Here is a 15,669-nt window from a genome sequence, read left to right as displayed (position 1 = left end):
AGAAATATGCTACAAAATGGATGAACCATGAGAATATTATGCTGAATGAAATAAGCCAGTCACAAAAAGATAAATACTATATGCTTCTATTTTTCTGAGGTGCTTAAGAGTAGTCAATATTATCGAGATAGAAAGTAGAATGGTGGTTGGTAGAGGCTGGGGAGAAGGAGGCAGAGGAGTTACTGTTTAATGGGCACAGAGTTTCAGTGTTACAAGATCAAAAGAATTATATGGATGGATGGTGGTGATGGTTGCACAACATTATAAATATATTTAATACCAGTGAAGTGTACATTTAAAAATGGTTAAGATGGTAAATTTCATGTTATGAGCAATTTTATTACAATTTTTTAAATGGAGAAAAAAATAAAAGGATGGAAAAACATATACCATGAGTAACTATAAGAGAGCTGAAGTAGCTATACAGACAATAGACAAAATAGACTTTAGAACAAAAGATGTTAATAAAGAGAGAGACACTTTTTATAAGGATGAAAAGGTCAATTCAATAGGAAGATATGATGATTATAAACATACACAGGCACCTAACAACAGAGTCCAAAAATACATGAAGCAAAAATTGAAAGAATATAGGAGAAAAATAGATAATTCAAAAATAATAGTTGGAGATTCCAATACCGCCACTCTCAATAATAGAAAAGCTAAACAGAAAATCAGCAAGATGTAGAGATAACACTGTCAACCAACTTGACCTGACATCTATACAACACTGCATCCAACAACAGGAGAATACACATTCTTCCCAAGTACACATGGAATATTCTTCAGGATAAATCATATGCTGGATCCCAGTCTCAATAAATTTTTAAAGACTGAAATTATATAAAGTTCTTCAAACATAATGGAATTAAGCTAGAAATCAATTAAGCTAGAAACCAACAAAAATTTTAAAATTACGTAATACTTCTAAATAATCAGTGGGTCAAAGAAAAAATACAGGGAAACTAGAAAATATTTTGATCTGAATTAAATAAAAACACGATACAGTTGTCCCACCTTGTCTGCGTGGGGTACATTCCAAGACTCCCAAGGAATGCCTGAAATCAGAGCTGGTACCAAATCTTATATACACTATGTTTTTCCTGCACATGCATACCTATGATAAAGTTTAATAATTTAAAATTTATATAACTTAACATTATAATTTATAAATTAGGCACAGGTAAGAGGCTAATAATTAATAATAAAATAGAACAATTATAAAAATATACCGTAATAAAAGTTATGTGAATGTGATCTCTCTAACACAGTATCTTTTTTTTTCTTTTAAGATTTTTATTTATTTGACAGAGCGAGAGAGCATAAGCAGGCGGAACAGCAGAGGGAGAGGGAGAAGCAGGCTCCCTGGCCCAATGTGGGCTCGATCCCAGGACCCCGGGATCATGACCAGAGCAGAAGGCAGACGTTTAACCACCTGAGCCATCCAGGCGCCCCCACACAAATATTTTTTTGTACCACACTCACCCTTCCTCTTCTTGTGATGTGAGATGACAAAGTCCCTATGTAATGAGGTGAATGACATAGGTCTTGTGACAAGGCATTAGGCTACTAATGGCCTTCTGATGATTTAGAAGGATCATCTGCTTCTAGACCACGGTTAACCATGGGTAACTAAAACCACAGAAAGCAAAATTGTGGCTATAAGGGGACTATATGATAAAATTTATGATGTGTAGTTAAAGTGGTGTTTAGATGTAAATTTATCCATAAATCCCTACATAAGAAAGATTACAAGTCAATAACCTAAGTTTCTACCTTGAAAAACTAGAGAAAAAAGAAATAAACTCAAAGCTAGCAGAAATAATAAAAACTAGGGCAGAAAACAATAAAATAGAAGACTGAATATTCAAAACCAAAAGTTGATTCTTCAAGATAACAAAATTAACAAACCTTCAGCTAGACTGAAAAGAGAAAAAACACAAATTGTTAATATTAGAAATGAAAGAGGGGACATCACAACTGTCCTTACAGGACTCAAAGCATTATAAAGGATCACCATAAACAACTTTATAGCAAGAAATTAGACCACTAGATGAAATGGATAAATTCTAGGAAGACATAAATTACTAAAACTCACTCATGAAGAAATAGAAACACTGAATAAATCTGTAACAAGAAAGTGAATTAATAACAACAAAAAAATCTTCCCACGAAGCAAAGCCTAGGCCCACAGTTTTGGTAGTAACTTCTACCAAATCGTTTAAAGTGCAGTTTCTCAATCTCAGCAACACTGACATTTTGAAGCAGATAGTTCTTTGTTGTGAGATTGTCCTGTGAATTAAGATGTTCAGGAACATTCCCGGCCTCTACCTGCTAGGTGCCAGAAGCATCCCCTATCTGCATTGAATAACCATAATGTCTCCAAACACTCCCAAATGTCTTATAAGAGACAAAAATTGCCCCCTATTGAGAACTATTGACTTAGTGAATGAAATAATACCAACCCTCCACACAAATTCTTCCAGAAAATAAAGGAGGGTATACTTCCCAACTCATTCTGAGGCATGTATTATCCTCATACCAAAGCTAGACAAAAGCATCACAAGAAAACTATAGACCTATATCTCTCATGAATACAGATGCAAAAATCCTCACCAAAATTATTAGCAAACTGAATACAGAAATATACACGAATAATTTTACATCAGACTAAGTGGGGTTTACACCAAGAATGCAAGATTGGTTTAATATCTGAAAATCAATTAATGTTACTATATGCATCATTAAGAATAAAGAACAAAAACTATCAATAGGTGAAGAGAAAGCATTAACAAAAATTCAATACCTATTCCTGATAAAAACTCTCAGCAAACAAGGAATAGAAGGAAGCTCCTCAACTGAACAAAGGACATCTACAAAACCACTTACTTAGTGATAAGTCTTTAATGCTTTCCCCCTGAGATCAGGAACAAGGCAAGATGTCCACTTTTGCCACTTTCATTCAACACTGTACCTGAGGTTCTACCCATGGAATAAGACAAAAAAACAAAATTAAGAGCATATTTCCTGTAAAGGAAGAAGTAAAACGGTATTTATTCGCTGAAGACATGATTTATACACAGAAAATCCTAAAGAACCTACAAACAACAACAACAAAAACCTAGAACACAGCAAATGTGCTAAGGGTGCAAAACGCATTATTAAAATACAGAAATGAACTGTATTTCTATCCACTAGTGACAAACAATCCAGAGAATGAAATCAAATAATTCTTTTTTTAAAAAAAAATTTTATTTATTTATTTGACAGAGATAGAGACAGCCAGCGAGAGAGGGAACACAAGCAGGGGGAGTGGGAGAGGAAGAAGCAGGCTCATAGCAGAAGAGCCTGATGTGGGGCTCGATCCCATAATGCCAGGATCACGCCCTGAGCTGAAGACAGACGCTCAACCGCTGTGCCACCCAGGTGCCCCTGAAATCAAATAATCCTTAATAGCATCATAAAGAATAAAATATGAGGAATAAATTTATTAAAGGGTACAAGATCCATACACTGAAAACTACAAATACATTGCTAAGAGAAACAGGAGAAGCCCTAATGAAATGGACAGTTATACCATGTTCATGGATTAGAAGACAATGTTGTTAAGATGGCAACTGTCCCCAAATTGACCTATAGATTCAATGGAACCCCTGTCAAAATCCCAGAAAACTTTTTTGTAGAAACGGACAAGCTGATTCTAAAATTTATTTGAAAATACAAAGAACCTGAAGAGCCAACTTAATTTTGAAAAAGAGAAACCAAGTTTGTTCTCACACTACCCAATTTTGAAAATTTACTATAAAGCTTCAGTAATCAAATTAAGTATAATACTAGCATAAGGACAGTCATATCGATCAACAGAACAGAACAGAGAATCCAGAAATAAACTCACTCACTTATGATCAACTGATTCTCAAAAAAGGTAACCAAAGTAATTCAATGGGCAAAAGACAGTGTTTTCAACAAGTTGTCCTGGAACAACTGGATATCCATATAAACGACAAACAAACAAAACAAAACCTTAGACCTTTATGTAACACCACAAACAAAAGTTAATTCCAAATGGACTAAAAATTGTAAAACTTTTAGAAGAAAATATAGTTGAAAATTCTTGTAACCTGAGATTAGGCAAAGATTTCTTAGCTCTGACACCATAAGCACAATCCATAAGAAAAAGAAAAAAAGATAAACTGGACTTCATCAAAATTAAAACCATTAAAAGTGAAAAGATAAGCCACAGACTGAGAAAAATATTTGCTGATCGTATGTCTGATAAATCACTTTTATTCAGAGTTTAGAGAGAACTCTTACAACTCAATAATAAGACAACTCAATTTAAAAATGAGTAAAAGATTTTAATACAGTTAAATACCAGGGGAAAAAAAATTGCGTGAATGGCAAACACATGAAAAGATGCTCAATGGCATTAGAATTAGTTTTTACTCAGAGTATATAAAGAACCCTTACAACTCAATAAGACAAATAACCCAATTTAAAAATGGGCAAATGATTTGAATAGACATTTCACCAGAAAAGATACACAAATGGCAAATAAGCACATGGAAAGTTGACCAACAATAGTAGTCATTAGTGAAATGCACATTAAAATCATAATCAGAACCACTATACAACCACTAGGATGGCTAAAATAGAAAGATTAACAATACCAAATATCTGTCAGGCGGGAAACAAAAACAAAAATAAAAACAAAGACAAAAACAAAAAACAACAGACCCCTCAAATACTACAGGTGGGAATGAATAATGATAAAGCTAATCCGGAAAAGTTTAACAGTTTCTTAAAAAGTTAAACATAAACTTACCATGCCACCCAGTAATTCCATACCTAGGTATTTACCCAGAAGAAATTAAAACAAATATTTACACAAAAACTTGTATAAGCAAGTTTTATTTATCATTTTGTTCATATTAGCTAAAACTGGAAACAATCTAAATGTCCATCAACTGGGGATGAATAAACAATAAAAAGATTACTCAACAGTAAAAAAGAAATAAACTCCTAATATATGCACTAACATGGATGAACCTCAAAAGTATTGTTAAGTAAAAGAAGCCAAATACGTAAGACTATGTATTATACAATTCCATTAATTTGGAATTTCTAGAGACAAAACTAGTGGCAAAAGTAGATCAGTGATCATCTGGAGTGGGGAGTGGGAGTAGAGGCTGACTACAAAGAGGTGAAAGGAACTTTCTAGGGAGGATACAAATATTCTTTTTATTTTTTTTTTTTATTTTTATTTTTTTTTTAAAGATTTTATTTATTTACTTGACAGAGATAGAGACAGCCAGTGAGAGAGGGAACACAAGCAGGGAGAGTGGGAGAGGAAGAAGCAGGCTCACAGCACAGGAGCCTGATGTGGGGCTCGATCCCACAACGCCGGGATCACGCCCTGAGCCGAAGGCAGACGCTTAACCGCGGTGCCACCCAGGCGCCCCCAAATATTCTTTTTAAAAAAGATTTTATCCATTTGAGAGAGAGAATGTGATGGGGTTTGGGGGGGGCAGAGAGAGGGAGAGAATCTCAAACAGGCTCCACACCCAGCACGGAGACCAATGTGGGGCTTGATCTCACAGGTGAGATCACAACCTGAGCCAAAACGGAGTCAGACACCCTACCCACTGAACCACCCAGGTGCCCCGGGATGGATCTATTCTAAAAGTGGATTGTGATGAAAGTTGCACAACTCTGTAAACTTACTAAAAATTCTTGAACTACACACTCATGGTATGTAAATCATACTGCATTTAAACACTATTTTTACAACTAAGGAAATGAATTTTCACTAAGTTCATCAAATATTAAGAACTTTGCCGGGCGCCTGAGTGGCACAGCGGTTAAGCGTCTGCCTTCAGCTCAGGGCGTGATCCCAGCATTATAGGATCGAGCCCCACATCAGGCTCCTCCGCTATGAGCCTGCTTCTTCCTCTCCCACTCCCCCTGCTTGTGTTCCCTCTCTCGCTGGCTGTCTCTATCTGTCAAATAAATAAATAAAATCTTTAAAAAAAAAAAAAAAAAAGAACTTTGCCATATACAATAGAAGGCAAATACATAAGCAATCCCTAATCCCCAAATGCTCTTTCTCCAGGTTTACCTAAGTGCCTTAGGAACAGTGAAGTCATGGGGCTATGGGAGAAGAGACAGAAATGAGAAGACAGAGCCTATGGTTGTTGCCTTGGCCTTATCCTAATTATTTTGAAGAGTAATAGGATGAGATGTTAAAGTCTAATCAGACTGCTCTTAGGTAGTCAGGCAGCAGAGGTTTAAATGTTCTGATCAGAGCCCAGGAAAACAGCTTTTCCAGCTGAAATCCACTGGTCTCAGACTTCACCATTGAGGGATATCCTCAAGAAAGCAAAACAATGAATACAACACAATGCCATAGAGCAGAAGTTTTATTTGATGTGATGCTGGCTTGCTTCCAAGGGAGTATATCCTAGTCAGTAGTGGCTGTCAATCAGATATTTTCAACTTCACTTATTTGTATTCGTTGGACACACTCAAACTAGTAGGCAGACTCACCAATGACCTGTCAAGTACATGAAGAAAAGCTAAAAAAAATTCAAGAAAGTCAGAATGGGCAATAGTGACCAAGTGAAGAAATTATGACTTTCTTAAATGACTCTTCAGCTATGAACTATCATTCATCAGGTTCCTACTAAATGTTAGGTATTTTTGTAAGCACATTTAGATACAGTTGTTCATTAAATCCTCAAAAACCCAATGAGCTGTGGAGTGTTTTTATCTCCTTTCTATGAGTGGGGAAAGTAAGGGACAGAGAAGTGAAGTGACTTACTCAAGGACACTGCTAATGAATGGCAAGGCTGAGATTTTAACCCATCAGTCTACCTAGAGAAACTAGGGTAATCACTATGTAACATTGCTTCCCATTTATATATTTACCCTCTAGAACTCTGTCCCTCTTCTGTTCAAAACTCCCTAGCGTTCCTCTGCTACTCAAGTCCAAAGCTGAAGTCCCTACGATGGTCTACAAGTCCCTATGTGCTCTAGTTTCCCATTACCTCCCTAAAACATAATCTACACTGACCCACTGCATTCACTTTGCTGTTCCTGGATCACACAAGACTTGTACCTACCTCAGAACCTATCTGCTATTCCTACTGCCTGTAATACTCTTCTCTGAGACAGTGGAGGTTTGCTCCCTCATCCCTTTCAGACCTCTACACAAATGTCACCTCTTCAGAGAGGCCTTCCCTGACTACGTTTCCTAAAATAGTACTCCCCACCCTTTTTATACTTAATTTTAAGCACCCAGCAATGTTTATTACCTAACTCCACCATCTAGAATATAAGCTCCTTGAGAGCAGGGACATCTGGGAGGTTGGCTTTGCACCACCAGTGCCTAAGACAGCACCTGGTAAAAAAACAAACAAACCAAAAAAAAAAGTACATTACTTGATTCACAACCCAGTCATATAACTTTAGGTAACAACTCATGACCCTGTACCAATAAAATCCAAACCAAAAGAAAAAATACAGTCTTTTAGAACCTTTATTTCTATTATTTAAAATTTGATCTTCCTTAACGTGTATGTATATTTTCATGCCTCCTTTAAAAGGTGAAGTTTCTTTGGAATGACTGATAATGTCTATAAACTTTGCTACACAAAAAATTATTAGAAGTGTAACTTCTTAACTGTGCTCGAAGGGGAAAATAACCAAGTTGCCAAATGGATGCCTGTCCCTCAAGAGAAAATGAAATTCTTAAATGGACTGACTTAATACTGCAAAATAAGTAAATAATACATATCGAACTTTAAGACTCTAATTTCCTAGCTACAGCTAAATGACTTTCTGACTATTAGTACCTCAACGTTTGCCTGTTAAAAAAAAAAAAAGAGTAAAAAGCAGATTTTTGAAAACTTTTCACTTTATTTGGGTCATTTTAGAACACACATATTTGCTTTGTTGTTGTTGCTGTTGTTGGTAACAGTGGCAGTAAGTCACAGAACACCATGAGCTCTTCCTCAATAAATTAAATGCTCCCTAGGAGGAGAGGAAAGAGGAAAAGGTGAGGAAACATACGCAAAAGTAAGAACAATATGTGCCAAAAGACAGATTTTTTGAGAAGGCGAGCCACCCCTTTTGAAACTGCAGGTTTCCAGGAGGCTGGTTTCAAACAGAGAGCGATGGGTAAAGTCCAACTCTCCAAGTACTGTTGCAGATCATCCGGAAACATATACTGGCGGCACCTGGGGAGTGACTGAAAGTGGAGTCGTAGGGCCCCCTCCGTCCCACTCATATCAAGTATCTCCACGCCACTCACCTTCCGTTTTAGATGAGCACAAATCACATCCCTACTTTAATCAGGGAAGTCAGAGGGAGTCGGACATCCCTCCCTACACATACACAAACCATTCGCCCCAGGGCTGTAAAACGCAGTCCACGGAATCTGGGAAGACCGAAACCCGGAGTCGCTGGAATCTCTCACTCCAAGTTCTCTCCGCTTTCTGAGGCTGAGCCCAGAGGAATGCCACAGGGACAAAGCGGGGAGGAAGGGGGCATCTCCCCCTTACCTTGATGGCTTTCTCCATGTCGCTCTCCTCGGACATGCTCCGTAGGGCCTCTACGGCCGGGAGCGGCGGAGGCTGCGCAGCTGCCCGGTCCCACCGTAGCCGAGGGAGCAAGGGGCTCGGCGCTCGGGCCCCTGGGCCTCGGGGAGACCCGCAGCAGCCGCCCCCAGGGGCCAGCGGGGATGAGGGCCCCGGCGCCGGCTCCGCTTCGGCGGGCGGCTCTAGGCTGGCGGCGGCGGCCCCCAGGGACAAGCCTTTGTGCTGCGCCCCGCGCGGCCGCCTCCTGGCTTCATCCCCGGCCGGGGAGGCAGGCTCCCGGGGCAGGGCGAGGCGGGTCGGGTCCCCGTCCGGGGCCCTAAGCAGAGGCTTCGCTGGGCCGCCAATTAGGCCTGGGCTCGCCAGGTCCTAATGAGGAACCTGCGCCTCCGTCTCCGCCGCCGGCACCGCTGCGAAGCCGAGGCCGAGCCCGCCGCCGCTGCTGCTCCCGATGCCGCTTCAGCGCCACACATCGCCGGGACACCCGCGCCGGGCAGCCCCGCCGGCCGCCCGCCCGCCGGCGCTCTGTCCCGCCTGAGCTCCGGGCCGCCCCTCCTGCCGCCCGACTCCTTGCCCCCACGGCTCCACGCGCCCCTCGCCGCTGTCCGCTGGGGTTTCCGAGGTCCCCCAAACCACGCAGTTGATTTGCAGGCCTCCGCCAGGGCCTCCCCAAGCTGCGCCGCACTCGGCACAGGCCCCGGGGCCCTCCGCAGCGCTGGCGCTGCGCTGATGACGTAACGTGTCGGCCCCCCCCCGCCCCCCGACGGGGCGGATCCACTGGAGAATTGCACCTGACTGAGTGGCGTTCGGGCCCCTTCTTTTCTCGCCGGCGCCGAGGAGGAGTTTCGTTTCGCCAGAAACAGCCTGCGCGAAGGAGCCGGAGGTTTCAACTCGTGATGAAGAAGAGGAAACGGAAGTCCCGGGCGGGTGCAGCGGTAAGAGAACAGAGTTGTATGTAATAATAGTAGTAATAGTTGTGTATTCGGAGGGTTAATTTTACGTGAGGCTCTTTTGCCCCATCAGGTTCTTTCTGCTATACAAAGCAGGCATTTGGCGCTGCGAGGTAAGTATGTTCTTATCTCCGCGTTCCCAGGTTAGGTAATTGAGGCTCTGAGAACCCAACTCTTGGGCATAGCTGAGAAGTGGGCAAGTCAATTGGAACCCACGTGTGTGCTCCTTCCACTACACCAACTACCTATCCAAGGACCTTGTACGAGCTGTTGGTGGATCTTCGTTCGTTCAGTTACGTACCGAGCACCACCGTGTGCCAGGCCTACTTAACACTTGGGAAACAATAGGAACAAGAGTCGGTACCTACTCAGTGGATCTTACTTTCAGGAAAGCTAAGAAGCAAATAAGCAGAGGGAAACATGGAGTTTGTAGATGCTAAGAAGAACGTGAACAGGATGCTGAGATAAGAGAATAACTGGATGTAGGGATTTTTCTTAGCAGATGATCAGGGAAGGTTTCCCAGGAGGTAACACTGAGGCTGAGACCTCTGAGGAATGAGAAGGAGCTGACTGTTGGAAATCTGAGGAGGAGATATCTGGGCGGATGGAACAGCAGGTGCAAAAATCTTAAAGTGGAAATAAGCTAAGTATGTTCAAGGAGCGGCAGAATGTTCATTGTAGCTGGAGCAGAGCAAGTAGAAAGAGAAAATGACAAAGAATGTGGTTGGAGAGGTGGACAGGGGCTGTATCATACACCCTAGGGTCATGGAAATGACTTTAGATTTTTTTCTGTGTCATCGGAAGGTTTTAAACCAAAGAGTGATGCGATCAAAGTTATGTTTTGAAAGATCATTCTGCTAGACAGAGAAATATGAGCAAACAAGATAGGAGACTGGTGAGCTGTTAAGAGGCTATTGGAATAATCCAAATGAGAGATGATTCTGATGCTTGAACAAGGCAGTGGCAGCAAAGATGGGGTAGATAGATTTATGATATGTTTTGGGAGTAGAGTTAACAGTATTTCCTGAAGGATTCCATGTGGAAAGTAAGAATAAGAAATGAGTCAGGAGTAACTTCGCTGAGTCTGGCTTCAGCAACTGGAGGGATGATGATGCCATCCAGTGACTGAAGGACTTGATGCAGGTGAAGGTGGGGAATTCACGGTTTTTTTCTGTCGAGAATAATTTGAGGATTTTGTGTGATATACCAGAGGATAAGTCAAGTAACTGGATATACGTTGTGGTGCAGATGTAGTTGTCCTCTTTGTTGGCCATATACCTACAGTACATTCCTCAGTCCCCTTAAAGTAGGTGTGGCCATGTGCCTATGCTTTCCTACGGAAAGTGAACAGAAGAGATGTGCACAGTTTCCAGGCTCGGCCCAGAAAATTTGTCAACAGGTGCTCTTACTTACTCTGCCAGCTGGACGATGATAAGAAGGTTCTGGAGAAGGCAAGGCTTCAAGATGGAAGATTCCTGAGTAGAGGAGAACCTCTGCTCCATTGACTTATATATCCACCCAGCACTGTTATATGAGAAAAAAAATAAACCTTTGTTGTTTTGAGCTTTTATGTATTTGAGTCTTTTTGTAATAGCAACTTTGCCTGTGCTATCTAATACAAATAAGAGTAGTGATCCAGCAGTGAATTTTGGGAGAAAATTTCTAGATGAATTGACATTATCTATAACAGGAAATAAAAGGTGTGTCAGATTTATTCATTCACTGATTCCATAATAATTTATCAGGTGCCTCTCCGTGCCAGGCACTGTGTTATGTAATAGAAATGCAGAGATGAAGAACTCAGTGTACACTGAGTCTGGCAGCTCAACTTATTGGCTGTTGTCTGCATGTGCTTTCCCTCTACCTAGAAACAATCTCCCCTCCCAACACACACACACACACACACACACACACACACACACACACACCCAGAGCCTAATTTCTACATGTTCTTCAACCACACTCTAGATACCATGTTAGGGGCACCGGGATGGCTCAGTCAGTTGAATGGTCAACTCTCGGTTTCGCCTCAGGTCATGATCTCAGGGTCATGGGATGGAGCTCCATGTTAGGCTTTAGGCTCAGTGCAGTTTGCTTGAGATTCTGTCCCTCTAGCTCACACACTCTATCTCTCAAATAAATAAAAAATAAAATCTTAAGGGGCGCCTGGGTGGCACAGCGGTTAAGCGTCTGCCTTCGGCTCAGGGCGTGATCCTGGCGTTATGGGATCGAGCCCCACATCAGGCTCCTCTGCTATGAGCCTGCTTCTTCCTCTCCCACTCCCCCTGCTTGTGTTCCCTCTCTCGCTGGCTGTCTCTATCTCTGTCGAATAAATAAAATCTTTAAAAAAAAAAATAAATAAAAAAAATAAATAAATAAAATCTTAAAAATTTTTATCAGAAAGACATGTCTAATTCTTATCCCCAATCTAAGTCAGATATTCCTATTGTCTCATAACTTACTTTCTTGTACTTATCACAGCTTTTATTTATGCATTTATTGTTTGTTAGTCTTTAGTGTTCTCTCCCCAACTAGACTATAAATATTAATCTCAAGGGAAAGAATCTTACCTGTATTAGTGGCCACATCCTCAAGACTTAGCCCACTGCAGGTGTTTAATAAATATTTGCTGAAGGAATCAATGAATGGAGAAGGCAGAGCCCAGAGGAAGGAGAAGTTTCCTCCGTTTTTTGCTGGGGGGTGGCTGTGGCAGGCAGCCTCTAAGGTAGCCATCAGTGATGCCCACTTCTGGGTATTCATGATCTTGTGTAATCCCCTCACCCTGCTTGTGGGCTAATCCTAGGGACTTGCTTCTAATGAGAGATGTCATGTCTCAAGTTACATTACAGAAAGGCTTTGTCTTCCATCTTGGGCACCCTCTCTTACTCTCTTCGTCATTTGCTCTGAAGGAAGCCAGCTCAAATGTGAGGTTCTTTGTTAGTTTCCTGGGGGCTGCCATAATAAATTACCATAAACTGGGTGACTTAAAACAACAGAAATTTTATTTTCTCACAATTCTGGAAGCCCGGAGTCTGAAATCCATGTGTTAGCAGGGCTGTGCTCCCTCTGAAAGCTCTAGGGGAGAATCCTTGCTTACCTCTTCGAGCTTCTGGTGGCTCCCAGCAGTCCTCAGCATTCCTTGGGCGAAAGGAGTGCATTACTCCAGTCTCTGCCTCTGTCTTCACATGGCCTTCTTCTCGGTGTCTTCTCCTCTTATGAAGACACTATCATTGTATTTAGGGCCCACCCTAATCCAGTATGATTTTATCTTAATTACATTTGCAAAGACACTGTTTCTAAATAAGGTCACGTTCTGAGGTTCCATATGTACATGAATTTGGAGGGGAGGATACTAATCAGCCCACTGTAGTTGCCTAGTAGAGGGCCCACCTGTCAAGGAACTAATGTCTCTTGCCAACTGCCAGTAAGAACCTGAGACCTGCCGAAGGCCACATAAATGACCTTAGAATGGATCCTCCCCCAGTTGAGCCTTGAGATGATTGCAGCCTTCTGTGCCAGGAAGAGGCACCCAGCTAAACTGTGCCCAAATTCCTGACCCACAGAAACTGAGATAACAGGTGGTTTTAGGGCACTGAATTTGGGGGTAATTTGTCATGCACCAAAGATAAACTAATACAGATTTTGGTGCCTGAAAGTGGGATGCTGCCCTAACAGCTACCTAAAATGTGCGAGTGGCTTAGAACCAGGCAGTGGACAGAGGCTGGAAAGATTTTGAGGAGTGCATTAGAGAAAGCCTACATTATCTTGAACAAACTTAGTAGAGACCTGGACTTTGGGGGCACTTTAGTGGCTCCTTCAGCTCGGGTCATGATCCCAGAATCCCGGGATCGAGCCCCGCATCTGGCTCCCTGCTCAGCAGAGAACCTGCTTCTCCCTCTGCCCCTCACCCCGCTCGTGCGTGCGCTCGCTCGCTCTCTCAAATAAATCATAAAAAAATATCTGCACTTTAAAGATGCTGTCAGTGAGGCCTCAAAAGGAAGTAAGGAATGTGTTATTGGAAACTGGAGGAAAGAGGATCCTGGTTATGAAGTAACACAGGGTTTATAGCAACACTGTCTTCAGCAATTATGTGGAAAGGGAGAGTGTTCCCAATGAAGTGCGTGATCTAATTAGGCAGCTTCTTTTTTTTTTTAAAGATTTTATTTATTTATGTGACAGAGAGACAGCCATCGAGAGAGGGAACACAGCAGGGGAGTGGGAGAGGAAGAAGCAGGCTCCCAGCGGAGGAGCCTGATGTGACTCGATCCCAGAACGCCAGGATCACGCCCTGAGCCGAAGGCAGACGCTTAACGACTGCGCTACCCAGGCGCCCCTAATTAGGCAGTTTCTAAGCAGAAGGTGCTGCCTGGTTTTTTTTCTCACTCCTTGTAGTAAAATGTGAGAAGTAAATTATTAAACAGGAAGGAGCCAGGACTTGATAGTTTTGAGATTTTAGTCTCTCTAGATGGCAACCAGTGCTAAAATTTAGCAGTGACTTTCAAGCAAGGATCAAACCCAGAGTACTGCAAGGAAAATGTGGTCTTTGTTCGGGCTGCTATAACAAAATACCTGGTCCCCCAAATTCATGTCCTGGCATGCAAAATACATTCATTCCGTTTCAACAGCCTCAAAAGTTAACTTTCCTACCTCAGCTCCAATGTCCAAAGAACCTAAATATCATCTAAATCAAATGTGGGTGAGAGTATAGATGTGATTCATCTTGAAACAAAATTCCTCTGTGAAATCAGGTAAGTTATGTGCTCCCAAAATATAGTGGTAGGACAGGCATAGGATAGCCATTCCCATTCCAAAAGGGAGAAATCAGAAGGAGGAAAGGGGTGATGGGTCCCAAGCAAGTCCAAAACCTAGTAAGGCAAATATCATTAGATTTTAAGGCTGGAGAATAATCCTCTTTGGTTTGATATTCTGCCCTCTGGACCCATTGGGGTTGCAGTCCTACCCCTGTAGCTTTGACAGGCGAGTCCCACTCACGTGGCTCTACGAGGTGGCCCTGCCACCAGGCCTCAGATGAAACCTCTCTGGCCTGTTGAAACTAAGGCATTGGCCCTGATGATTTCTGAATTGCCTTTGGGATCATCCTTCTTTTTTTTTGAATAGTGCACATTCATAGCCACTTAACTTTGTTGCCGTGTTTTGTAGAATCTAAGAAGTCCAGAAGCCTTCCTTCATTTCTTCCCGTCTTGGTTCCCTTCAGTTAAAACAAGCAGTGTTTCTGCTTCTATGATTCAATGATCTCCATCATGTGATGGTCCAATGACATCCTTCAGTGTTCTCTTCCAAACACACTTTTCTAATTCTTTGGAATATGGACGGGCTGAGAATTTTCTAAATCCTTAAGTTCTGGTTTCTTTTGGTTTAACAATTTTTTCTTAGGCTCATCTCTTTCCTTTCACATTTCATCATAAGCAGTCGGGAGAAAACAAGCTGCTCTTCAAATACGTCTTAGAAATCTCTGCTGAATATCCAGTTTCATTGCTCACAAGTTCTGCCTTGCAAACGCACTAGGACACAGTTTCAGCCAAGTTCTTTGCCATTTTGCAATAAGGATCACCCTTTCTTCAGTGTCCAACAACATGCTCCCCATTTTCCTCTAAGGCCTCACCAAAATGGACCTTCCCATCCACATTTCTAGCATGCACCCCTAAACTCTTCTTGCCTCTCCCCATTACCCGGTTCCAAAGCCACTTCCACATTTTTAGGTATTTGTTACGGCAGCACCCTTACTTCTCAGTACCAGAATCTGTCTTTGTCAGCTTGGGCTGCTTAACAAAATACCATAGACTGGGCATCTTAAAAATAGACATTTATTCCTCACAGTTCTGGAGGCTGAAGTCCATCAAGATGTGGACAGATTTGATTCCTGGCAAGGCCTTCTTCCTGGCTTGCGGACAGCCACCCTCTTGATGTGTCCCTCACATGGTAGAGAGAAAGCCACCTTAAGTCTCTTCTTATAAGGACACTAATCCCATCATGACACCCTCATCCTCATGACCTCATCTAAGCCTAATGACGACCCAAAGGCCCCACCTCCAAATAGCATCATGGTGGCGGGTGGAGCTGCAACATATGGCTTTGGTGGGGAATATAGCATGGCCTAAAGGTAA

At 42.0% G+C, this 15,669-nt stretch overlaps 2 protein-coding genes across 6 annotated transcripts in view; one reads left to right on the top strand and one right to left on the bottom strand.

Annotated features, from left to right (window-relative positions):
* MAPKAPK5 (MAPK activated protein kinase 5) overlaps positions 1-9,265 on the bottom strand; it is a 34,887-nt gene extending 25,622 nt beyond the window's left edge. For 3 of the 5 annotated variants that reach the window (XM_011225845.3, XM_002913053.4, XM_034672722.1), the window contains exon 1: positions 8,562-9,265. In XM_011225845.3, coding sequence (XP_011224147.1) covers positions 8,562-8,597 — 36 coding nt within the window. In that variant the 5' untranslated portion in view covers positions 8,598-9,265. Of the gene's footprint in view, positions 1-2,889; positions 2,963-7,313; positions 7,400-8,561 lie in introns of those variants that run through there. The other 2 variants (XM_034672723.1, XM_034672724.1) reach the window with 2 other exon arrangements.
* Positions 8,967-11,104, top strand: LOC117795116 (translation initiation factor IF-2-like). Its single transcript, XM_034637960.1, has 4 exons — positions 8,967-9,197; positions 9,257-9,529; positions 9,618-9,657; positions 10,966-11,104. Exons 1-4 carry the CDS (start codon positions 8,967-8,969, stop codon positions 10,974-10,976), a joined length of 555 nt encoding a protein of 184 aa, XP_034493851.1. The 3' UTR covers positions 10,977-11,104.
* Positions 11,105-15,669: the final 4,565 nt, after the last annotated feature.

This window comes from Ailuropoda melanoleuca, chromosome 12, assembly GCF_002007445.2.
Source record: "Ailuropoda melanoleuca isolate Jingjing chromosome 12, ASM200744v2, whole genome shotgun sequence".
In the NCBI taxonomy this organism is placed as follows: domain Eukaryota; kingdom Metazoa; phylum Chordata; class Mammalia; order Carnivora; family Ursidae; genus Ailuropoda; species Ailuropoda melanoleuca.
The sequence above is the reverse complement of the archived record's forward strand: the minus strand, read 5'-3'. Positions and strand labels throughout refer to the sequence as shown.

Coding starts and splice junctions, on each gene's coding strand:
- LOC117795116 (XM_034637960.1), top strand. CDS start 8,967: ATGAGGAACCTGCGCCTCCGTCTCCGCCGCCGGCACCGCTGCGAAGCC. Junction 9,198..9,256: donor TCCACGCGCCCCTCGCCGCT/GTCCGCTGGGGT, acceptor GGCCTCCGCCAG/GGCCTCCCCAAGCTGCGCCG. Junction 9,530..9,617: donor AGTCCCGGGCGGGTGCAGCG/GTAAGAGAACAG, acceptor TTGCCCCATCAG/GTTCTTTCTGCTATACAAAG.